Genomic DNA, 26,299 nt, shown 5'->3' on the forward strand with positions numbered 1-26,299 from the left:
GCGGAAATAGTGATGTCTTTCACGTCGATCAGTGTCGACGTGGAATATAATTATAATACAACTCTATACGCGACGCGCGTCTGTCCATGTTAGTAGATATTTTAATTGATATTTAGGGCCTATGATGAGTGGAATTGAGTGAGTGAAAAAAAAATCCACTGGCCGTGGGCGGTTCTTCAATTTAGGCCTATTCACGTTGATGCCTGAATGGAATTCAGGTGTAAACTTGTTTGCAGGTTCTACAAGTTGTTGGTTTTTTTTTTGTTTTTTTTTTTTGGTTAAGATTTTTTCAATCAACATTCATGAACACAGTGTGGGATGTGCGTTTCAATGTGTTAAAGAGTGAATTAAGCTATACCTCTTTGTTGAAGTAGCCGTTGAGAAGACCCATCATGAAATTTGAATAAAAAGCAGAACAACCGTATAGGCCTATAATAATTGTCGTTTTCAAATGGCTGAGAAAACCAATTTTCATCATTAAACGTTGAATCCTTCTTAAAATTACATGCTTTTTCATATTTCATGAGAGGTTTCCCATTATCTCACTTAGGAATGTAAAAAAAATATGAATCCCGGCCTCAACCAGACAGCCCCTTAGTGGCCTTTGATTGAAATTGAAATCAAATATTGAAATGCCGGTGCATATGGCCTCAGTAAGAGAACTTTTCTGACTTTGAAAACAGGACGTTTTAACTATACCATCGCAAACTTGCCATTACCCTACTGCTAACTTCAATAGGGTCATGTGATCAATGTTTACTGCACACTCGAATGTACTGTACTAGGTACTCGCAGCTGCAAAGATCGAAGTCGAAGAATCACGTTCACACTCAAAGGATAGGAATTCGTCGATTTTTTGACAGATATCAAGTTATTTACTGAGGAAAACCAAGACGTGAATGACGCACGAAGAGCTCGGAACTGATAGTTTCAGCTCCAGAGCTTGGTACCGAGTTTTGAGAGACAAAAGACAACTGTCTCTGAAACTCCTGTAAGGAATTCCGAGGCCTTCCGAGAACGGAAGTGCTCACTCACACCATCACTGCATCAGGGCATCACGTATTTTCACTACCGTTGTTGAAATCTCAAACTAAAGTCCAAGACGATGGAGAGTCTCTCCGCTGGTCTTTCCGTCATTGTTTGGGGATGCACGGGAGGAATATTACTGGTAAGTATCAGAGACAAGTGTGGTCTTAACTCTTATGGACAATTTATTGGCTAAATCTTGCTCTTCATTCTTGCTCTTTTGGGGGTTAAAAAAGACAGTTATTTCGCCCACTTTTACCATGTTTACCAATATACCAGATCCAGCTCTACGCTAGATAAGATGCTAAGATAAGATGGGATTGTTCGCCATAATGCAATGGTTGTTTATTAGTTATACGTTGACTCACACACTCTGAGCTGAGGGTGTAGGCACCCCTAAACCAGAGGAAGTAATAAGGTGTTTTAGTATTTTTTTGTAATTCCACGAAAAGTGGATAGATACCAAGATCTAAATGAGCTACGGTAGTTTCTAAATTCTAGATCTAAATGAAATGAAGTATGGGTGTCTATAATTTCTATTTAATGTAGAAAACTGGACACTAATAAGACCTAATATTTCAGATTTCATGACGAAGTGTCATGATTCTATGATATGAATGATTTGTGTCATGAAAGTTCCCTTTCAAGTCACAATCATACAATTACAAATGTGCTGTGGCGAAGTGTGGGTCTAACTAACACTACAACAGTCACAGCTGTAAGCACGATGGTAAGTTACTCCCCTTGTCGATTACAAGGAAAACAAATTAAAGACTCAAACCAAACCATGTTTGCAAGGGTACCAATTGCCAACAGCGCTGAGAATTGAAGCTGCAGTGGAACCTCTCTGGAAGGGAATGTAAAGCAAGTGGCCCTTGATTCGACATCTTAAGTTGCGGAAGCAAAATAGCGTGCATGATCCGTATGCTTGCGCTGCAACCATCATTCAACCACCTGAATGTATTAGCGCGCGTGCCATGCGCGGGTGAAACTGTATACATACTACATCGCACTACGAGAGCGCTGTACTCCATGTACTCCATGCTGTGCGAGAGAATCAACGCATACACAACACGTTGCGATCAAACCACAGCGATACCGCAAATTCTGGCACGGGTGGCGCGCAAAATCTAAATTTTGTGTAAATGCTCAAGTTATCTCAGAAACGGCTGCCATCATGGCTGTAGGTGTACACGCTGTACAGATTCAGGACTAGTAACTTCGAAACTTGGAATGAAACGAGTCTATGTGTTGCTATGCAACTTTACTTACCCGTTTACTTACCCGTTGAACTGCTTATCTAATACGAGTTGACCCGGGAGGGTCGCGACAATGATTTTGGGGGGTCCGGCGACGTGGCCCACTGTTGTGCTCTTCGGAACATGTGTGGAGGTAGTTGCATAGTTTGAATTTCGCACTTGATATGCACCATTTTTTAATCATGAATTTCAGTAAATTTTTATTTGTATGAGTGGTCTATTCATGGAACCCTGTCGAATCAAGGGCCACTTGCTTTATGAGAATGACATCATCACAGTCAGCTACACTGTATGATCTACTCCTGCCATCTAACAAGTTACCCTATTATAAAGTACTCTCTAGCCTGATCGATGTCTAACGTTCGGATCTAGTCTACATCAACTTTATTTCTCATTTGAGTCACTGAATGCTTTCGCTGTATTTGTCTCATCATATTAGATATTGTCTTTTCTTGAAATCATTCCCACAGCTCCTGCTGATAGCAATTTTCTTCTTCATCTATGGTCTCAAGAGTGTGATCCACAGCGAATGCAGTGCTACAACGACAGGTAAAACTAAGTAAAAGTCTTCATTTTTTTTTTAAACTTCTCATCCTGTATTGAAAGTACATTTGTACACTTTCCTACAATATAGATGCCCTAAACTGCAGCCCATGGCCATGGGATTCCCCACTTATCAAAACAAAAACATTGTGGAGGCATGATGAGGCTATTCTGTATTCACTTCACCTAACACTAACAAGTTCTAATAGTAGCACAGCCTTGTCCCCATGTACACATTATAACTCATCACTTTTTTTAGTCCTGTACTGGTAGCCCAAGTGAAAGTGTTTGTCATTTTTAGTCTACACACACACAGAGGAAGTGTTTATTATTAAAATTGCAATGATCCCGTAGTATACATTGTACATGTACATGCAGGGAACTCGATGTGCCGTTTATTTTTGTGTTTTGTGCGTGCGCACATCTTTATAGTGATGTTCATTCATTTGTATTCTCCCACTGTTTTTCACTGTGAAAGCATGTATATTATCTTTTAATGCTTTCTATGACTGGATTCATATAAACCAACTCAAATATAATGTGTACCATGATACCTTTTTTGCCCATATTAGAGGATTCAGTGATTAGAGAAAGAAGGTACTGCACCCAGGGCTTATTGAAATAAACAGGCCAGTTACGTGAACATACCTTTCGTGTGTATCAAGCACACAAGAAACCTGTGCTTTTGTTTGCTAATTACTGAATCCTCTCATAGGTTATAAAATAAGATTTGGACAGTAGCTCTGTTACAACTCCTAAATCCTTCAACAAATGTTAAATTCTTTTGGCATTGGTTCCCTTAAAATTTTGTATTTATGTCCAGTTGTACAATTGTATGTCTGATACTTCAGCATTATTTGGTCTTGCCTTGTCTTGTCATGTAAGAGTTGTCTGCAGTACCCAAACACATGCAGGAATTGTGATCTTCTGTGCATTGGTTCCCTTTTGTCTTAAAGATTACTTCAACATTAATTTTATTCTTGTCTTAAATTATACATAAAGGTAGATTTAGAGTTGTCTGCAGTCCATAAAACACTGAGCAGCTGTACAACTTCCATCCTGTGAAATGTTGGCTCCCTTTGATTTTTATCTCTCATGTGTGATACTTCAGCCTTCCTGAGTCTGTGTGTCTCAGTCCTGACTGTGGCTCTCATTCCTATCGACATCTTCCTCGTCTCCTCCATGAAGGACGGCAATGGCACATTTGAGGTGAGTCCTCCTCCTTTCAGTCAGACTCGAGTCAAGCTCAGGCAAGTGGTTCTATGACATTTTGCTCCTGTGACAATTTGCTCTGTCATGAAATATGTGCATGCTAAGCCAAACATAAATTCTACCATATTAACATAACCCTATTAAATCCTAATCCCTATGTCAACTTAAACCTAAAACCCTGGGCATCAAAACCCTAACCCTAATTCCTTTGAGAATATACAAGGTAAGACCGGAGCAATTGTCGCAGGAGCAAATGTTGTGTCACCCAGGGAAGTTCAGCATACTTTGTATTTGTAGAAGCACTGGGATGGTGTGCCTTACATGTTGTTACATATTGTTTTTAATATATTCCTTGCTTTGGTGAAATAAAGAAACTTGAAACTTGAGACAAGTCAAGCAAAGTCAATATGCAGTTTGAGTGCAGACACAGTAAACACATATCTGCACATTGCAAGAATGCTGTATACTGCATGCATTTTTGGTGGTATACTATTTAGCATCGTATATAATTGGGACTTAGTAAGGCAATTTTACAAGTGGTTGAATTTGTGATGAAAAACCAGAGTACAGTGCACTCCCGTTACAACGAACACGGTTATAACGAAATTTCGTTGTAACGAAGTAAATCTTCTGGTCCCAAAATTATCACCATTAAAGTGTATGGTACAAAATTCGCTTATAACGAACATGGTTATAGCGAAATTTCCGTTATAACGAAGTCTTTTTTGAGCGCCACAGACAAAGAAAAACAAAAGAAATGTGCTCTGTTATAACGAAATGCGAATTACTTTCGAAAATACGTAGCGGAACAAGCATAACAGCGTCTCTGCATGGGTGAACGCTTCTCACCACTGTGTGTTCACTCCTTGTGTCACGCACAGTTTCTGAGGGGAACTTGCGTTTATTATTGTAATACAGTTATCCCATCACATTTCACATAGCTTTCCAGTGTATGATGAGTATTCAGCAAACAGAATATGATATATACGTGGTTTCCTTGTTTTCGTTATATATTGTATTTGTTCGGGTGTAACGAAATTTCGTTATAACGAAAGAAAACTGCCGGTCCCGAGCATTTTGTTATAACGGGAGTGCACTGTAATACAATAAGAAGTAAAATATTATTCCTTTTTCAGAAAAAAAAATGAAGTTACTGTCTTCTAGTATTGGTGGCAAAATTACAGTGCATTTACAATTGTAGACCATAGGGGACAGTGTTTGTATGAGTTGTTAAGTGGAATGAATATTGTTGATATGACAAACTTCTCAAAAGTAAACCATGGCAAAACTAATGTGTATAGTATATGCGATAGGTACATGTAGCCTGTGTCAATGAAGCTAAACAAAGCTCAATGCAACACAAGTATGTGTTCCCCTGGTTTTTATCATGGCTTTTATTCTAAACACCAAATAATGAGTGCTTATTTATGACGATGAGCAAGGGCAATTTGTCAATCTGTTGAAAAAAAAAAGACAACTTGATGCAAGAAACATCAAATTGATTTAAATAAAGGTCATAGTTGAGTTTAACAAATGAGTGTCATTCCTTTCACTTTCATATTAAGTACCTGTACTTTGACCTCTGTCATGCACACTCTCTCTGTTTCTGTTTCACTGCAGGACTGGGCAGCAGACAATGTGACCAGAAACAACATTCAGAAGGATATGCAGTACAGCTACTATGGTAGGAGCCTTTTTAGCTCTACAGTTTACATACGTGTGCTGCAGAGTACAATGTATACCCCCTGTATGCAACACTAATCTGAGACTGGAATGCATTCTTATGAGCACTTTTGGAAAACTTTCTGTTTTTCAAAGCCATGTGAATTAATAGAAACATTTGTAGAGAAAATTCCAAACTTTGCTGTGGTGTTTTGTTTGTTTTGAAAAAAAAAAACAACAACAACAACAACTGAGATTGGAACACCACTATTCAATCAGCACACAACACAAGTTTTCGTTGTGAGGAATGGAATCACGAGTGAAGCTTTCATCAAACAGTGTACCGTGGCATTTGGCGATTTGTGACCCTGCACCTCAAAACAAACAAAAAGTCGCCACACATAAATTTTTAGTTAAGACCATATTCTGAAAGAGCAGACTTTTAAGCTTTAAAATGATGTATAACTCAAATCAAATGGATTCTCCTAACCTATCTAAATATTGGAAAGAAAGCACAAACTCAAGAAAAGTGTGAACTGAGAAAAGAGGCTCTGAAGTACAGTGTCTATTCAAGCGCTTAATCTTCACCAAACCGTGCTGGCTGTGCGGTGAATGGGACAAAAAACAGGAAGTAAACCACCAGAGTGACAACAATGAAGGGATTATCAGATTAAACTGAAATTAAGCATGCCTCATTACACATTCTGTCCATAATTAGTGTCAACTTTCAAAGCAGTAGCACTATCCTTTCAAAAGTTATTAGAGTTGAAAGTGAAGAGTGTGGACAAGGTTTTTCAGAAATGAAAAAAGGAATTCTAAAGACACACCTCATCACACTATTCTACCAAAAATGTTTGAGATAAACTGCCAAAAAATACACTTTTCTGCCCATTTCATGATACCAAATTTTAGCATAATGTAAAAGAAGACCCGCTCTTTCAGAAAATATGAAAAAGTCAAGTTCGGCTAGGTTGGCCCATTTCACTTATTTTCAGTCCTCATGCAAAATCAGTGTGTGTGACTTTATGTTCGTTTTGAGGTGCACGGTCACATTTATCCACTGGTTTGGGTGGGGTTGTGCGCTTGAGAAAAATATACAAATTTGGCAAGTTGTCCACTGAGTTGGGCATGTGATTGTGGCACATAAAGAGCTAAGAATCACATTATTCATTTTCTATTCTTTCTTCTCCTTTTCTTTCTTTCTTTTACAATGCTCAAGCTATAAGTGTGGGACTTATCATTTGGTTAAAATAAAATTTCCTCCGTGGACGTCGTAAGTGATGAATTAACACGTCACTTCCGCCATGCTTGGCGTATTATCAGATTGACATCAAAATTTATTATGTATATGAGATGTACAACTGATTAGATACAAAATGCATTTTTCACTATAACTTCTTGTACTGTTTCTGTCTGTTTCTGACAATTTGTTATTAGTGTTTGATATAAAACAGGATTAGAGGATTAGAGTGGGTGTTCAAAGTCAACTGACAAGCAATGGAAATTAGCTTAGGTTATATTTTTCAAGATGACTGTACATTGGTAATAAACTGTATCAAACCAATATCTGATGACCCCCCCCCCCCCCCCACACGTATCACCTACAACTAGCTTGTCTTGAAGTGGCAAGTTTCATATCTTGTTTGTTTTGATGTTCATCGCAGCATTAAGTCTCTTTCTATGCAAGTTGTGATGTATTTAAGTAATTAAGGTGTATGTACGTCACATTTTTTTGGGTTAATTAATATGATATTGTTTCTTCCCCCTGTAGCTCTCTATTGCTGCAATGCTGTATTCCTCTTCTTCATCATACCATTTGTGATGTTTTACTATGAGGAGGGAGACGAGGACAGTACAAGGTCAGAGGTAAGTTATTGTTGGTGTTTTTTTCAATGTAGAAGCAAGATGTAAGAGAATATTAGGTAGAGGGGATGAAGGTTGAGGTTTGAATTTTTCTTCAGTTTGTCTTCCTCCCTGTTTATAGAAGGAGACAAACTAGAGGCAAGATGTTTGTCTTACTTATAAGTTCGTTCACATTCTTGTTTGCCATTACACATTTTAAATGACTACAAGCTATGCAAATGATAATAGAAAATGTCTGTTTATACTGAATCCACCTGAAACTATTTTCTTTGTTTATCTATTCAAGGCAAAGACAGCTGACTTGTTGAAGATTAGTTCCAAGTTTACTCAGACAGGTGTCAATGGGAAATGCATATATTGTATCAAAATCAGCCCGTCCTTAATGGGTTGATGGTAAAAAAAAAAAAAAAAAACATATCTCTTAACTGTCTTGGTAGTGGCTTTATCTATTTTAAATGCATGAGATGAGTGGTGAAAGATTCACTTAGTATAAACTGATTTAAGCCTTTGACCCTTACTGTGTGAAGTTTTCTGGTTGGCATGCATACTGGAGTGCTTTCTTTACTGACTGGCTCCGATGTCTGGAAATTAATTGTTATCCTGCATCACAAAGCCAACAAAAAGTCACTGGACATGGATTTTTAGTTAAGGGCAAATTCTGAAAGAGCAGACTTCAAGCTTTAGAATGATGTAAAGCTCAATACAAATGGACTCTCCAAACCTACACTATCTATAATGTATCTGAGTACTGGAAAGAGAGTGCACAGTCTGAAAAACTGCATAGGCCTACTGAGAAAAGAGGCTCCAAATTATAGAGTCTATTCAAGAGTTTTAATCTCACCAAGCCATGCTCATTGTGCATTGAATGGGACAAGCACAAAATAGGGATGTAAAACAACATACAGCAACAACAATGAAGGGATTATCATATTAAGAAATCTGCATTTCTACTTCTTCTCTCACACATGTTCATTGCATGAGGGAATATGCCAGAATCCTGGCAGGTGAAGCAACTCATATGCACACATTTTGAGTTTTCCATATTCAGTGTATAAAAGTTGGATTGCCACAATCAGTAATTGCCAGTGTATTATGACACATGGTCAACTCAGTGACCTTTGACCTTCTTCTTCGGTGTGTTATCTGTGATTTCAGCGATGCTGCACTGCCATCAAGTACACCACATGTTGTGTCGTGGTCGCTGGTGTCTTACTGCTGGTTGGGTGAGTAGAGAAAGTGGATTTCCATCACAACTCTGACAACCCTTGGGGTGGGAAGGGGCACTGTGGATATAAATGCCATGTATTCTGTGAGGCTTTTGGTGAATTTTCACAAGTCTGCTGGGATTAGCAAATTTTAAGAACAGGCAATACAATGTGTGACATGGTATGCATTGGCTTGCATTTGGCACAGGCAACACACTGGCCAGTGAAACTCAAGTTCACCTGATACTAATGATAATACATTGCATTATCTTTAAAGCAATTTACCTGATGCATTTGTGTCTAAAATGTGCAATTCTTTTTCCCACACACTCTTTTGTTATGACAGGGCCTTCGTTCCCTGGCAGGGCATTCCTGAAGCAGAGAAGAACTCCACCAAGTGGGAGGAGTTCCAGTATCTCATCAATGAATTTGGAAATGGAAGTAAGAGCATAAGATACCACCTCAATAGCCCCTTTGTTTTGACAGGTTTAGAAGTCTTGTATAAATGTTGACATCCTCAGATTAAAGGGGATGGCTAGTAACTGATCAGTGGGAATGCTGGGGGACGATTGTTCCAATCCTTGTGGGATTCATGTAAGAGTACCTTATTTATCTATTCTTGTGTGAAAATTAATTGCTTCAGAACGGTCTCATATTCAAGTCATGTGCAGTTTAATGCCCCGTCACTGTACAGGCATGCTAGCCTGAAACCTACTGCACATTACTTGAATATGAGACCATTCTGAAGCAAATAGTTTTCACACAACAATAGATATATAATGTAATCTCAAATCAATCTCCCAAGAATTGGAACTATCATCCCCCAGCATTCCCACTGATTCCCACTGATCAGTTACTAGCCATCCCCTTTAAACTATCACTCTTATACACATGCTTTTCTTGTCCCCATACTTTCCTTGGCCCAAGACTGTTGTTGATCCTGTATTCCAATTTGTTTTGCCTTTTGCACTCACTTATAAATTTCGTACCAAACACTTATCCTGGGCTAAGGAGAAAACTGACATGTTTACACTTGCATTTTGAACAATGTGACTAATTATGATTACATATGCTGCGCACTGTAATTTCACACGGGCATCGAAAGCATTAAAGAAAAAAAGTTATTGTGACAAGGGAATACATGTAACATGTCACCTGAAATGAACATTTACGCACACGCTATAAACAGAAAGTTAATGTGACTAGGAAATTACATTTAACTTGATATGTACTTTCACGCGAGCACTGAAAACATCACATAAAAGACAGATAGTTAAAAATGTGACTAGGGAATAACATTTTACGTGACATGACTGCAAGAGAAATTCTCCTAGAAGACAATTATGGCTCAAGCTGTGTGAGTCATCATAAACTGTGGGTGATTATTAACTCTTCTCATTATCACACCCTCACAAAATCATTGACATCATGCACAAACAGATCAGCAATGGTAATCGAAGAGTTGTGAGATCGGTAAAGTAAAAAAATCTTTTACACATCCAGTGAGATATGTAAGATGAACCGTTGTAAAATGTATGCTTTACTCCAACTTGTTTCAGAGGGATTTGACGCTCTCTACTTCCTGCTTGGATCCATTGCACTGCTGGGCATTCTTGGTATCATCGGATACACAGTACGTATTATACAGAAATAAGAATCAATGTTAGATTCATGCTAGGGCACATGCTTAATTTCTGTTGTGCATCTGTTAAAAGCACAACATCCTAAAAAGTTCTTGGGATGGAAGAAGAATGTCTGTACTTTTGATAGGATGTTGAATGTTGTAGGAGAAAGTAGACCAGTGATTAGATTAGAGTAGATTGTTATTAAAGCTGATGACATAAAGATAAGGCTGCATTGGGAAATTGGGTGATTTTCAGCATACATGTATTGGTGGATGTGAGTTGCTTAACCAAGGTCTGTTCCCTCCGAGTGCTTTTCTATTTGTCACTGTAATCATCAGAGAAATAATTCATTCAAGCGTATGGCACATTGTGCCTGGTTGATACCATTTGCTAACTATTGCTAGTCACTTGGGACACACGAGGGATCAGCATCTTTCACCCGTTTTCTTTTGTTGGTGAGTGGGGAACCACATATTGGGTAGCACCCAGCTTTTTGTTTGAATGACATTAGATCTTTTACATGCATGAGTAGGGTGACATGGTATGATGGTAACAGAAAATATTTGCATAATTATGGTACAAATTAAGAGTTTGTTCGCAAAAAGCGATAAATCCATTTTTTAAGATTTTAAAGTACGGTCTCTGTCATAAAGTACAAAATAATACCTTTTAAATGATATATTGGTCATTACATATAAAGGTACATTTTTTAAGTCATGGTCAAAAGAAGCAACAATTTTCCTATATTCTCTTTATTTTTCTTGACCTTTCATCGCATATATCTCCATTTGGCAAATATGGCCTTATCGGTTTTTGCGAACAAACTCTTCAAATATAACACTAGTTATCTGTGTATTTTTGCAGGGAATTGGTATGGCAGCTATTCCTATCACCATGATCAAGGGCACCCAGAGTGTGAAGTCTGAGCTGGATGAAACTGACTCAGCCATTCAGCATAACATACGCAGGAAGAATGCAGTCAGGAGAAAGGTGAGTGCCATGAAAGCTGAGTGTACTTTATAGTTCTCTGGATCCTCACAGAGACGTAAATTACCGATGTATTGCTGGCATGACATTTCAGGCTTTGGGAGTTTGCAAGACAATTTTGTGAGTGTTTGAATTCACGATTGGGAAATGCAGATATTGTACTGTTATACATGCCCTTGGCTTATAGGCATGCATGGGGGCAATGTAGGCAAAGCATCTGTGTGCTGCCTGCCCATGTTGCATGCACGTCCATTGCTCTCAGACTTAAATACAATGTAGTACTCATATCTGGGGGTGATATTTTAGAGGGTTGTTCAGTTTTCATTGTTTGTTTGTTTTTGGGGGGTTTTGACTTGTGAAATTAGGCAAAATACATGTAAAACCTCTTTGACATAGTCAGCATCTACAATCAGGAGAGAGGTGTGTGCTGTCTGTAGTAATTGTGTCCTGCTAGCCTTGGTTCCAGACCTCCTTATACTGATTTTCACCTGTAGAGCCAGACCTAGACACCCACTCTTCAACGCTGTCACACACTGTCAGTATAGTCTTTATTGTGGTACTTCCAGTGGCCATTTGTTAGGTGTATCCCAGTTTTTAAACAGTCAAAGAAATTTTTAATTTATGCTCTCAGCTTTGGCCAATCCCAGTCAAGGATCCATCAAATGAGGCACATAATATACAAATACCAGGTAATGACTGCTATGAGGGGCACAGTTAAAATTATGGGCCCAAGGTGATGTGACAACCGTAACCATGCCCGAAGCGAAGCTTAGGGCATGGTTATGGTTTTCACATCACCGAGGGCCTACATAATTTTAACTGTGCCCCGAATATCAAACAGTCATTATTTGTTTTACATACCGAAAATATAAATTCTGAAATATAGATACCGAAAATATAGATTCTAGTCTCTTTTACAGCACTTGTAATCAATGCTGATCGACAGCACCGCGACGGTCGTATCATTGGTGCGTACATGAGTGATCATCTATGTGTACAGTGTACTTACGGGGTTGCGACTGTCTCCAAACCAGTCCGCTAGTCTCTTTTACAGCACGCTGATCGAATGCGCGGCGGTCGTATCATTGGTGCGTACATGAGTGATCATCTATGTGTACAGTGTACTTACGGGGTTGCGACTGTCTCCAAACCAGTCCGCTAGTCTCTTTTACAGCACGCTGATCGAATGCGCGGCGGTCGTATCATTGGTGCGTACATATGAGCGATCTATGTGTACGGGGTCGCGACTGTCTCCAAACTTATTTACTAACTGTGCCCGGTCCCTGGTCACAGTAACTAAAAAATAGGGCACAGCTATTTTCATGACTCGCCTTTTAACCAATCAGATGAGAGGATTCTAGAAATGAGGTTCATAAAGTCAACTAAAACCTACACACTGCCTCACATGTCATTCCTTGTTTAGTACGAGGGGAGAGGTCGAATGTCATCCCGCGACCAGCGCAGGCTGCAGGAACTTGACGACGAGGAGCAGCTGATAAAACGCAGAGAGCGCCACCTCAAGTCCAAGCAGAAATCACTGGCGGCAAAATGCGGGAAGTTCTGGAGGCCTTTCCAGGTTGTCGCCGGACTCCTTCTCTTGATGCTCTCATTCTTACTGATCATCTCCCTCTTCATCACGAGGTAAGTCTGACCATCCATGGGTGACACTAGTGTAGTTTAAATGGTGAAGTAAATCTTAAATGCAGTTTCTTGTGCATTCTTTGCTGGCATAAACAGTATAAAGTTGTCATAGAATTTCATGGAAACAGATTGTGCATGCCCAAAAATTATCAGCATGAATAGGTCTTGAAGAAATGATGTAATTTTGCCTGTCAGGTAAACTTACTCTTTCAGGAGAAAGGGAGTTTCTTATTACTGTTTGACTTTATAGAAATCATAACTATTTACCTGAAAGCAGTAATGTAACATTTAGATTCTGTTGAGGAAACATTGCATTTCTAAGATGATAATCCTGTTACTAGTATGTCCTGTGAAATGCAGGTATGAGTATTCACTTCTTGTAACCAAGTTGATGTGTGTGTGTTTAATGTTTCTGTGTGTATGTGCGAGTTTGTCAGAATGTGAGTTTTTAGGTTGGGAAGCGGGTTGGGGCAGAGGTTGTATCAGACAGGATATGAATAAAGAAATCATCTTGGTCAAGGCTAATTGTCAAAGGGCTGCTATTATGCACAGCATAAACGAGCAAAATTGTCCGATACCGAACATGTTTGGTTGTTTGTTTGATTTTGTTCTCTTAGTGTGTGTGTGTGTGTGTGTGGGGGGGGGGGGGTAGGAGTGGAAATTATGCCGTAAGAGAGACATAACAGCAACATCTAAGACCTTGGATTAAAGTAGGCCCCTAATCAAGCTTGTGTGTGTGGTTTTCTTCTTAGTTTGTTTGTTTCTGTCTTTCTTTGTTTCTTGCTGTTATGTTGTGTGCAAACTGTAATATCAATCACTACAGTTCGGCACTGAATTGTATTACTATGCTCGTCAGATTTGAAATTTATGTTTTTAAAGTAAAAGGAATAATACCTCGTTTTGATTAAAGGGATGGTACAGTATTGGTGGAGATGAGAATTGGGCTTTTAACTTTTTGCAAGATACCAAGAAAACACTTACGAAATAGTACAGTGCATACCATTTTAGGAGGAATTCAAAGTTTATTAGATGAAAATCGGGTTTGGAATGACTGAAACATCCAAAAACAAAGCAAAACAAAGCGATCGTAATAAAGTGTGGGTCCCACACTTTACTAGAATCGCTCTGTTTTGGATATCTCAGCCATTTCAAAACCAATTTTCATCAAATAAATGTTGAATTCCTCGTGGAATTACACGCTCTTTCATATTTCACAAGAGGTTTCTCATTATCTCACCAAAAAATGTTAGAAACCTGAAATTAGGTCTCAACCAAAACTATACGATCCCTTTAAGATAATAAAGATAATATATGGAAATATTATGATAATGAAAAAATTGTTTCACGAAATAATCATAAACTGAAAGTGTTTCTGAAAAAAATGGTGTCTGTTTACATTTAAACACCTGTTCTCTTGATATGTATGATGTGATGGTCTGAGTCACGATATTTCATTGCCTGTTTTTCAAAGTGCTTTGTTTGAAATATTATGATGTATTTGGTGTTTAGATGAATAATATGTTTGATGAAGAATAATAAATATCCCAGTGGGAAAAATCAACAGTCATTACAGTATCTGTAATCTTTGTTTCTATGGATATCATCCAGTCTCGACAGAGCCCTTCACTCCCTGGGACCACGCTCTGGCTACGTCCTTCGGCAGAGGAACTTCCCTAACCCCGTGGACATCATCCTCCTGTATGCCCAGAGGGTAAGTGGTCTTGACATACACCATTCAAGTGATGCTCTCGTGTTGTGTTGAGTGCTGCTCCAACTTGGCCAATTCTATGTGTGCCAAGGGACAAATTCCCCTGTGTGCCACATAATTCTTAGACAGCAATTCATGAGTGCTTTTGGAGAAACATTCTGTTTATCATAGCCACGTATGAAACATTTCATTGAAGTGTTTATGCTAAAAATGCAGTACAGTGAAGTCATAGAAAACATTGCAAGTTTGCTGTTATGGTATTAACATATACCATGTGAGGAATGGATGCTGTACAGTATGTCCCAAAAAAAAAAATTACAATCGGATTTTGGCATTGATAACACCCAATATGATTAAACTGTCCAAATGCTACAATGTACTTCAGAGTCTTAAACTGTAACATCTTAGCTCTATTTTTGCAGAATACCCCATTCAATTTGGTTGAGCGGTCACAGAGAAATGTGGATTGTTGCAAAGCATGTCATGAGTCTGATTCTACCAAGTTTCAAAGCACTTGAATGCTCTTGGAACTGCACATTAATGTGTAAACACCATAGACAGAACTTGGAGGGAAGAGATTCCTGACATGCTCTACAAAATTCCTCATTTCTCTTTGACCACTGAAGCAAATCAAATGGGGTTTTCTGTAAGATGTGGGCAATGAGTTATGGTTTCATACCCTGAAATTGTATTTGGATTGAATTACTATTTTTAAAGTTATCATTGCGGAGGGTCCCTTTGTAATTTTTTTTGGGACATACGGTATTATATGTTTCACAATATGATTTAATACTTCACTATAATCAACTGTACAGATCAATAATATCTTCCATCTAGTATTTAGTTGATATTTTGTGTTTCCATGGAAGCATGTACATTTGTAGATGTAGAGTTCCATTGTACATACCTCATAGCTGCCATGCCTTTCAAATTGCACAGGAAACTTCTTCAAAACTTGAAAGCTTCTTGCTTTTCTTGTCAGGAGAGTATAGTATAAATACTCCCGTGTCCGCGGATGAACATTGGCCCCCTTCTAAAGATGTCATGTAACGTGCAAATATCTCCCTGACTGCTTGTAAGGACCTTCCTAATGTTGATATGTGAATGTTGGCAGCCCAATAAGTGTGAGAAGGGTTGAATGTGGGAGAAATTCTTTGTCCATTGTCTTCTGTTTCAGGTGTATCCTCTGGATCTAGTGCTGTATGGAGCCACCTTGACATATTTCTTCTGGACCTCTGTGGGTGGGATCAGGAGAATCGGTATCTGGCTCTGCTGCATCAGGGTGAGAATAAACTCTCACTTCTTAGGTTCGTAGGTCGTGGGCTCCATTATTGCATCTTGATAAAGGTTGTTGTTAATACACAGCATTTGGTTCCTTGTGATGTAAGCCTGAAAGCTTTTTATGCTAAGATTATTTAAAGTCTGCAGAGCATGTGTGGTACCAATATCATGTCTTGTTTGTGAAAAAAAAATAATAATTACAGTTAAAGTTACTACATGTTTGTTAAACGAGTTAATGTGGCAGCAAGTTATTATGTTGACTGTAATTATGTGGGGAAAAAAAGAAGAAGTAAAATTTGTCACGGATCAGAGGTTGTCTTGAGGAAATAGTAATTGGACAAATGAAGTTTTAGAGCTGACGCTGTTATGATTAACAGCATCATATGCATAAAGAGCAACTGGTTGGAAAAAAACAAATTAAGGGGATTGTAGTTTTATACTACCATGTGACTGTACGTAAATCTTCTTTCTGTGTTAAAGTCTGTGCTGTGTGCTTCTGAGTTTAGTGTCTGACGTCTTTTTGAAAGCCAGGAAAGTGTGAAAAACCCATTTGCACAGAAAATTTATTTCATTTTGAGATCGCACATCAATAGTTCATTCACCTGTATGATGGTACAATGCAAGTATGTTGAAGATGCACTAAAGATAATTTTAGATCCCTTTGGGAGAAGTGACCAGTGCAGTAAATTACAGTAAATTAGATTTAAAGTCTCAGTAGAATTGCATACTGCACTACTGTCACACTGTATATGGCATATATTTAGCGGTCTAGTTTTTTTGCGAATCGGGACTTCCTGACTATTTTGCAAGTGATTAAATTCACGATCGTGGCGTACAGCATTGAACAGAGAAATGTATGTCAGAGCTGCCAAGTCTCCCTGATTCTGCAGGAGTCTCCCTGAAAATGTCAAAATTTGTTCATGTTTGAATAAGAGAATATTAAAATCTCCCTGATTTGGGAATTATTTTCGCCCGTTGAAATGCGTGTAACACACAGATATCTCGAGTCCTTGATTGCTGTGTGAAATCTCCCTGATTTGGATTTAGGAATGTTGGCAGACCTGGTATGTGTGCACATCGTCACATCATGTCAGGATCAGAGTCAATATTTCTGCATGTCTTTAGATTCGCCAACAGCACCTGACTTGCGAAATTTGCAAAAATAAAAACCTTGCGAAGTATTCGGTGCCTACAGTATTTGTTGTGGTCGCTCTGGTGATTGTTTTTCGTGTTGTAATCTCCACTGTGTGGCCCCAGATTTACAGGATCCGGCCCAAACGCACCAAGCCCCAGGCCCTTCTCTTCATGTGCGCCATGGTGATCTGTATGATCATGGCTCTCAACACCATGCTGTACACCCTGGCTCCCGATTACCTGAGCTACGGCTACCAGAAGTACATCCCCGTATGTTGATTTCTATAGATTTTGTGAACTTTGTGCTTGTGACACATCTATGTTGACACTTCTTTCAGTCATTCTTTTATTTATACTTTGTTTCTTTCCATCCTTTCTATCCGCCGTAGATGTTTGTTATATGCTTACTGTATAAGCTGTTATATTCGGGTACAGATATTTTCGCGAGACGTTGTTTTCGTGAATTGACGCTGCAGCTATTGTAAGTGTTCCATTACCCTAGCGCATGGTGACATTTTTGTGTTTGTTAAATTCTCGGTCCAACATTGCTTTGCGAAATTCTCATAAATATCAGCTTATACAGTATTTGTATGGAGGTTTGTTTGTGTGCTTTGTGTGTGTGTTTGTTCTGGACCGTGCGTAACAGGTATATGACAATGTCTAAGTATCCTCTGTTGCATTGTCAACTTTGTGCAGATAGACCAAGTACACGTAGATAGCATTGTATGTAGAAATCATGTTTACTTTCGATCAACAAGAACATGCATTGGACATGAAAAATGCATTGTTAGAATTACTGTTAGAAATAAACAGCAAATATGATACATTAACATATTGCGTGATGGTAAAAGAAGAAAAGAAATGAGCATTTAATCATGCTTGGTGTGTGTGTGTGTGTGTGTGTGTGTGTGTGTTTATATGTGTATTGGGGATAGGATGTTGTTAGTGATGTGTTACACTGTAGTTATGAGAAAGTGGCTGTTATCAATTCTCACATCAATTGCGATTCCTATTTTCCAGGCAAATGGCACAGAGCCTGTTCAGTGCAATACTCAAGCTGGAAAAGGTGAGTGGCAATGGAAATTCTTGTTAGCATGAAAAATAGTGTTCAAACTTTGCTAAATGGAGTGTTATTGTTGTTTTTTTATTTCTTAAACATTTTTAGTTGATTATACTAAATTGTAATGTCTCGTTGCACATTATTTCTGAGCATCGCTCTGGCTCTTGTGAATCCTCAATCACAAAGTGTAACTTTGGTCATAAAATGGTTAAAAGACTGAGGGTATGTTTGAAATGGTATCTCAAAGGGGAAAAAAGCTTGTTTTTTTTATATTTGTGGTGTTGCTTGAGACAGAGGGTATGTTTAAAATGGTGCCTCATACCCATGGAGGGGGGGGGGGGGATTATACTGTAGCTTCCATTTTCCCCAAACACCTGCCTGTGTATACTCGGGACTAGTCTTCAAGGGGCTGATATAGATTTACCACATATAGTCAATAGGAGTAGAAAACATAAATTAAATTTTGAGGAAAGCTGACAATCCCTTCAAAGGGTATGAATTTGTTGAGTTTTGTTCAATTTCACCACTGAATAAGAAGGTAACAACCGCTGATGATATCACAGTCGTGAAACACTTATATGTGAAGTATGCAACATGATATGTTTAGGGTGAACCCCCCTTTCAGTGTTTATCAGTTTTGTAAGAGACCTTAACTACCGTTATCTTGTGTGACATATTTGTCCCAATGGTATGTCCATTCAAAGGGCAAAAATGAATAAGATTAAGGATCTGAGAGTCATGCAGATTATCTGCATGCAGATGAATAGTCATACAAGCAGTAGAAGAATCAGGCTACATCGTGATTAATCTTTCTTTATTAAAGCATTGCTGCACGATAGTACATTTGGACTTCACTTTATTGGACACAGATTGTGTGATGACGGTGACTGTCACTCTGATGACCAAGTTCCTGTACAAGGTCTGGTTCTTTGGGGCCTGCTACTACTGGTCAACGTGGGCTTTCATTGGGGTAAGCACAGCCTGTCATGATAATAGCTACGTTTACACGCAGTTGCCAAACTTGAAGTTTAGGTTGAAAACTTAACTGTCGATGATTAGCTCCACTCATTAATTCATGACGCAGGTTCATATGCCCACCTAAACTTTAAGATACAACTTATGAGTGAATCCTGCTCGATGATTAAAACTAGAAGTGCAGAGTCTTCGCTATGACCTAATGCCCATACAAAAAAGCGCAGCTGGAGGTTGACCTGGAAGTTACCGAGAAGTGAGGTTCACGCTAACTCGCAAGCTTGTTGATTATGGTGTCCACACGGAGCAAAATTATGGGTGGGGACCCCCTTTGGCTCATGTATAGAGAGTAAGCAATAAGATGTCTTGTGGTTCTAATCATTGACTAAACTTTGAGATTGCTAACTTTTGAGTGTGCCCACTTGGCGCTAAACTACAAGCTACATTGTAATCATCGAGAATCAAGTTTTGACCTAAACTTAAAGTTTAGGAACAGCGTGTGAATGTAACTATTATGTATGTTACCTCGCGTGGCAAAACCACCACCAACAACTACAATAAATGACCAGCTTAGCTATGTGAGCCACAGTCAAATTTTAAAAGATGCTCGCAACATTTGTTTGAAACTAATCAATATCACATTTCATAACTGACTAATGATCCCGTCACTGATGTTGTGCACTGTGCATACTTCGTATTAAATCTTACCGTTCCTTAGTTCACAAATTGGCCTGCATGCTGGAGTGCTTTGTTCACAGATCGGCACAAATGTCTGGAAACTAAATGTAGATTAATAAGAGATTTCCTAATCCTCTAATCCCTATCATGTCACAGGGAGGTTCTTTTTGGATGGAGTAGTGTTGTGTATTATGTTATCACTCAATGCTCCTTTCATGACTTATTCATTCAATGCCAAATCCACATTTTATGCACTGTAAAAGTGGATATTCTTACGCAAGTAGCTTCATTTTGTTGGTGCTCTGTCAAGTAAGATGAAATTCTCTTTTTTTATTTCTGTGGAATCAAGACATCACATCGTGGTGCATACATACATATAAAAAAAGAAAAATATTTGCATGCTTTTATTTTTGCAGTAGTTTCTAGTCGCAGAAATGTGTGAAAATTTCCACCCCACAAAAATTTCCACTTCTACAGTAGTTGTTCATGCCCTAGGCAGAGTCTTTTCTATACTGATTTAGTTATCAGGAGCCCCACATGAGTTGTTTCCCTATTAAATCTGAAAAGGAAATTACTGTCATTCATTCATTTGGTATACTGTAGAAGTCTCTTCCAAAGGTAACTATGTTCTCAATGTCACATACAATTTACATGGCCTCATAATTGAAATCGATTGAAATTGTACACCAAGAAGAGCCCAGTGAGTTTACGAAGTCGATCAAGTGTAAGATGAGAGCACAATGTGAAAATGGGGTGGCAAAGTATGACACCCTTTTCAACCAGCATTTTATATGACGTCTTATATTTGACCTCACTTCACATACTGAAGGGGTTTAGTATTACTGATATTGTAGTGTTATCATTGTCTCTATCTTTGCAAGTATGAAAGAAGTGTTGATGTGCTGACCCAAGTGAAGATGTTAAATTTCCCTTTACACATCAAGCTTTTGTTGTTGGTTGTGGTTGTCTGTTTGTCATTCTGTCTATCTATGGAGTATAATCTAGTTCACTGTCAACATACTGTAAAACATGATATATTCGCGGCACGAAATTTTCGCTAATTGGAGCCGACGGCCTTTTTCGTGGCAAGAAATTTTCGCAAGTTGCCTCTTGCGTTCAATGCATATAGTGTAGATAAGAAATTTCGCGTGCATTTTAATTTCGCAAATCTTGGCGCTCGCGAAATTCGCGAAATTAAAATGCACGCGAACATTTCTCGTTTTACAGTACATGTTTAGATGTTCTTTGAAAGAGGTATTTTGCACACCGCAATGAACATAGAGATCTAGAATTGGTAGTTCACCATGTGTGTACACCTGAAAGACCCGGAAGATGGACCTGTAGTCAACTTGTCCGAAACATTCAAACTTTTTCTCTGAATGCTGCCTTTCCTCCACCACAGTACTGTTTAGGACTTTTCACTCATTACGTTTCACATGAAATATTTGTAAATTTTTGATTAGAATTATCAATTTTAAAGAATAATGAATTGTACAGATGTTTGTATTAGAATTATCACATGTTTTGATTATTTTCTTCTTTTTTTTTAGCAGCTCTAATCTCAAATATCTCAAATATTTTGTTTTGAATTCTTCATGTTTATGCAGTTACTTGTGTGAATAAGTGACCTCATGCTAATAGAGTAACAAATTTGTGTTTGTGTGTCTCAATAATACAAAATACAAAGATATGAGATTCAAACTGTACTTCCAGATAAATATATATTCATATCCCTTCTTGAGTTCCGTAGTATAATCAAGAAGATCAGTCCATTTTCGATGAGTTAGTTTTGTAAAAATTTGTAGCACTTTGGAGGGATAAGAATTTAAGGTTTTTTGTTTTCTTTTCCTGTTTGCTTTGTAGTGAATGCAATTTTGTCTACAGCCCAAGCTGTGTGATAGTGCAATAACGGTGGCTAAGAATTAGTAGATGATATATAGACAGACAGACAGACAGACAGATAGATAGATAGATAGATAGAGAGATAGATAGATAGATAGATAGATAGATAGATAGATAGGAAAAATATACGGTTGTTAATATATAGACAGATAGATAGATCTTACAAGTTAGATAGATAGATAAATAAATACATACATACATAAGTAAAGATATAAGTAATTTAGATTTAAAAAATAAATAGATAAATGATAAATAGATAAATGATTATAGATGAAATAGATAGTAGATGAATATATAGATAATTAAATAAATGCATATAAGTAAATCATGTACATGGATAAATAAATGAATAAATTATGCAAGAACATCAAAATGTACAGCTCAACCAGTTGATCAGTATCCAGTTGTGATACTGTATACCGCAGTATCGTGCTATCCATCTCTTTTTGTATGTTGAATCTGAAGCCAGCTCAGCACCTGTCGTTTCCCGCATGGGAGGAAGAGAGCTTTCATTGCTACCTGCATTGATACCACCAAGTACTGTGACATTTAATTTACTACCACTAGATGTAGCATCCCTGCAACACCTATTTGGTTTATTACTGAGCAATTAAACATTGCAGGTTAACCTGCACCCCCCCCCCCCTTCCTCCCTTTTCCCCGCTCGTGGCCCATTCACAGTGGCCTTGGCACCCTCTTTCGGGCTTTCACTTGGTAATTGCGCCTGCCTGCAGGTGTACATTTTATTGTGTTTCGTTTTTGCCTTGTTTCTGCTATCATTTTCCCCATTTCCGTGATGTTAATTGAAAGCTGAATGGCAACCATTGCAATAATTCAGCACAAGGTTACTATGCAGGTGTACGTAGTGTTAACTTGGTGTTTATCATAGTTCATGTAAAGTGAAGGGGAAATGTAGAGATCAATCTGATAGCCTACATGCACTGAAAAGAAAAAGCAACAGTGACAACAAATCTGGCTACATACTGTATATATCATATGTGACCGTGCATCACATAACGAACAAAAAGTTGCACCCCTTGATTTTATGCAAGGACTAAAAAAAGGTGGGACAGGTCAGCCAAGTCAATCTTTAGTTTTTCATATTTTCTAAAAGAGCTTTTTAGAAGCTTTTTTAAGTTTGGGATCAGAAAATGAATTGGAAATTGACATGTTTTTAGCAGTTTTTCTCCAACCCTTTTTTTGTAGAGTAGTGTGATCAGGTATTTCTTATAGAGGTCCTTTTCATATCCCTTGCTCACTCTTCACTTTCAACTCTAATTATGATAACTTTTGAAAGGATAATGCTACTTCTTTGAAAGTTGGTATTGATCATGGACAGAATGTGTTAATACAGCATGCTCAATTTCAGCTTAATCTGATAATCCCTTCATTGTTGTTGCTCCAGTGGTTTATATTCCGTTTTTGTCCCATTCATACTACAGCTGACAAAGCTTAGTAAAAAGTTATGCACTTGAATAGACCCTTATTTCAGAGCCTTTTTTCTCAATTCACACTTTCGATTTCCATTATTTAGATAGGTTAGGAGAGTCCATTTGAATTGAGTTATACATCATTTTTAAGCGTAGAGTCTGCTCTTTCAGAATCTGCCCTTAACTAAAAGTTCATTTCTGGCGACTTTTTGTTGTTGTTGTTGTTTTTTTGTTTTGTTTTTGTTTTTGTTTTTGTTTTTTTTTTTTAATGCAGGGTCACATATAGGACTAAGGTAGGGATATGAGAGCAGACCTGCCAGTTACATAGCACGTTTTCACAGTTTTTGTCTCGCCCACCGGAAGTGAAGGCGAGACTAAGGGATCCAAATGGCGTCCGTCCGTCGTCCGTTGTCCGTCCGTCGTCCGTCACAAATGTTAAAGTTTACCTGCAAGACTCTCTTATGATGCATAACTTGGCAACTGTTACAGCAATGGCAGCCACACTTGGGTGATAGAAGCACTAGGGGTATCTTCATGTTATGGTGTTGCCAGAGGTCATGTGATGATGTCAAAGGTCATTTGAGGTCATATATTAAAGAGTATGTGCAAGACTCTCTTTTCTATGTTAAAGTTTACCTGCAAGACTCTCTTTTGACAAATAACTTCACATAAGTTGCTTGGATTACAACCTAACTTGGGTCATAGATGCACTGGTGGTACCTTCATGTTATGGTGCCGTTGGAGGTCACAGAATAAGGTCAAAGGTCATTTGAGGTCATACGTTAAAGTTTACTTGCAAGACTCTCTTATCACATGTAACTCGACACATGTTGCTACAATGGCAATCAAACTTGGGTGATGGATGCACTGGGGGTACCTTCATGTTATAGTGCCGTAAGAGGTCACATGATAAGGTCAAAGGTCATTTCAGGTCATACGTTAAAGTTTACTTGCAAGACTCTCTTATCACACGTAACTCAGCACATGTTGCTACAATGGCAATCAAACTTGGGTGATAGTAGATGTCTCTTGGGAAATTGAAGGTAACCACAAGGCCAAAGGTTACAGACAGGGGTCAACGAACTTTTAGGGCCCAATGTTAAGTTTTTAGGGCGCATTTCGTTTATGGCTCATAACTTTTGATCCCTTTGTCCGTTTGTGACCAAACTTGGATGGAAGATGTCCCTTGGGGAGTTAAAGGTCATCACAAGGTCAAAGGTCACAGACAGGGGTCAACAAACTTTTAGGGCCCAATGTTATGTTTTTAGGGCGCGTTTTGATTGTGGCTCATAACTTTTGATCCCTATGTCCGTTTGTGACCAAACTTGGACGGTAGATGTCCCTTGGGGAGTTAAAGGTCATCACAAGGTCAAAGGTCACAGAAAGGGGTCAACAAATTTTTAGGGCCCAATGTGAAGTTTTTATGGCGCGTTTCGATTATGGCTCATTACTTTTGATTCCTTTGTCCGTTTGTGACCAAACTTGGATGGTAAATGTCCCTTAGGGTGTTGAAGGTCACCACAAGGTCAAAGGTCATAAGCAGGTCAAATAACTTCTGGGAGTTATAAAAAATATTTATTCCTTGTACGCGAATGGGCGAGACACAATTTGGCGATTGCCTTGTTAATAGATTTTGTCTTCATCCATATTAGGTCTAAGTGGTTTAGGAATGTATGTTTTGGCTTGATTTGTTTTGTTTTTGTAAAATTTATAGTGTAAACAGGCTTACATGCACCTGGTAATATCCCTTTATTTGACCCAAAATACAATTTTGCCCTAAGAACATGTTTTACACTGTCCATCAGTATGTTAGGTCATGGTTTGGTTTTCTTCTTGTGCAGAGGTTAGCAACCCTGATGGAGTGGTTTGAAACAAATAATTTGAGTGACAAAAATGAACTGCATGTTCTCATATTACTATGCAATTTTCTAGACATTGCAGAGAAACATGCAAGTTATGTTTGGTCTAAGGGAAGATGCATTCCAACTTATTTTGTTAATCATATCAGTACTTTGTAGCAATGATTTGTAGATGATGTCACTCCATGGCAGAATCTGTTGGTTTAGAAAATTATTTATTGACATCTGAAGAAAAATAATACAAATATTATATTGTGAAATACAGTGTATATGGCACATATTTAGATATCTTTTGGCCACATAAGTAATGGCAAAGGTGTTACAAATCAATGCATGTCAACATACATTTGCACTGCATAGTTCCTTTTGAATAACAATCAATTGCCTCAGTAGGGATTGTTACATCATGTCGACATGGGCGACGTGTCAATTTACATAATTTGAATTGTGAAAGAAGCATTATGAGAATAAAATCTGGACACTTTGGGTGCATCAAGAACATAATTTATTGACTTTGGTGATGTCACTTTCAAGCCAAAGTCCATCCTGGTTTTATGTTGCTTTGTATGAAAACATAAAAATCAGATAGTACAATTATGCACATCAGTGAAAATTTAGGAGAAAATAGGCTCACAAAATAATAGAGTTAAGTTTTAAAGAGAGTAAGACAAATTGTCAAGATATTTGTGCAGAGATGAAACTTGCTTGCTTACAGTAGGAGGAAGTGCAAAAATGTATTACTCTTATTATGTAGCAAGAAGAGGTTTGAACAAAAGCGTAAATGCAATATCAGGATTGTTCTATTCAAGCAGGATATTAGATTTGTGCTGTCAATGGTGAAGACATTAGTATATATCTCTCAGAGTCTCAAAATCGTTTCCTCCCAGGTGTTCCTCATCAGCGTGGTAGTTGCCCTCATCCGACGGCGTGAGTCATCCATTGAGGGGCGCGTGGAGGCATCGGACACGGAGGACAGCGATGAGGAGATGCTGGAGCCGTGAGGATGAAGACGCCAAAAGGAGATGTCGTGTTTGTAGAATGATTTACGGCGCTTCGCCATTCTTACCCATCCTAGCTTTAACATTGTTAATCATTAGAACATAGTTTTGGCGCTGTGACATACAAGTAGTGGATAAGACTCCCGACTCCCAATTGGAGGACCCGAGTTCGATTCCCACCCAGTACTTACGTCCTTGAACAAGATGTTTTTACCCACTATGTCCCTCTCTACCCAGGTGTATAAATGGGTACC

At 38.4% G+C, this 26,299-nt stretch overlaps 1 protein-coding gene across 1 annotated transcript; it reads left to right on the forward strand.

The window, feature by feature from the left end:
• Window positions 1-815: 815 nt before the first annotated feature.
• LOC139720288 (probable lysosomal cobalamin transporter) lies at window positions 816-26,114 on the forward strand. The gene is made up of 16 exons (XM_071631648.1): window positions 816-1,168; window positions 2,756-2,834; window positions 3,940-4,037; window positions 5,661-5,724; window positions 7,474-7,568; window positions 8,721-8,788; window positions 9,117-9,211; window positions 10,330-10,403; window positions 11,260-11,385; window positions 12,806-13,023; window positions 14,632-14,734; window positions 15,909-16,013; window positions 17,270-17,416; window positions 18,167-18,212; window positions 19,076-19,176; window positions 25,935-26,114. Exons 1-16 carry the CDS (start codon window positions 1,106-1,108, stop codon window positions 26,046-26,048), a joined length of 1,596 nt encoding a protein of 531 aa, XP_071487749.1. The 5' UTR covers window positions 816-1,105; the 3' UTR covers window positions 26,049-26,114.
• The last annotated feature ends 185 nt before the right edge of the window (window positions 26,115-26,299 follow it).

Source organism: Diadema antillarum, unplaced genomic scaffold (assembly GCF_040938485.1).
Source record: "Diadema antillarum isolate AM-2024a unplaced genomic scaffold, OU_Dant_1.0 scf00000126, whole genome shotgun sequence".
NCBI lineage: Eukaryota > Metazoa > Echinodermata > Echinoidea > Diadematoida > Diadematidae > Diadema > Diadema antillarum.

Excerpts from the sequence above, each read along its gene's own strand:
- LOC139720288 (XM_071631648.1), top strand. The coding sequence starts at position 1,106 with ATGGAGAGTCTCTCCGCTGGTCTTTCCGTCATTGTTTGGGGATGCACG. Across the intron at positions 4,038-5,660 it reads ACGGCAATGGCACATTTGAG|GACTGGGCAGCAGACAATGT; the intron begins GTGAGTCCTCCT and ends GTTTCACTGCAG. Across the intron at positions 14,735-15,908 it reads TCCTCCTGTATGCCCAGAGG|GTGTATCCTCTGGATCTAGT; the intron begins GTAAGTGGTCTT and ends CTTCTGTTTCAG.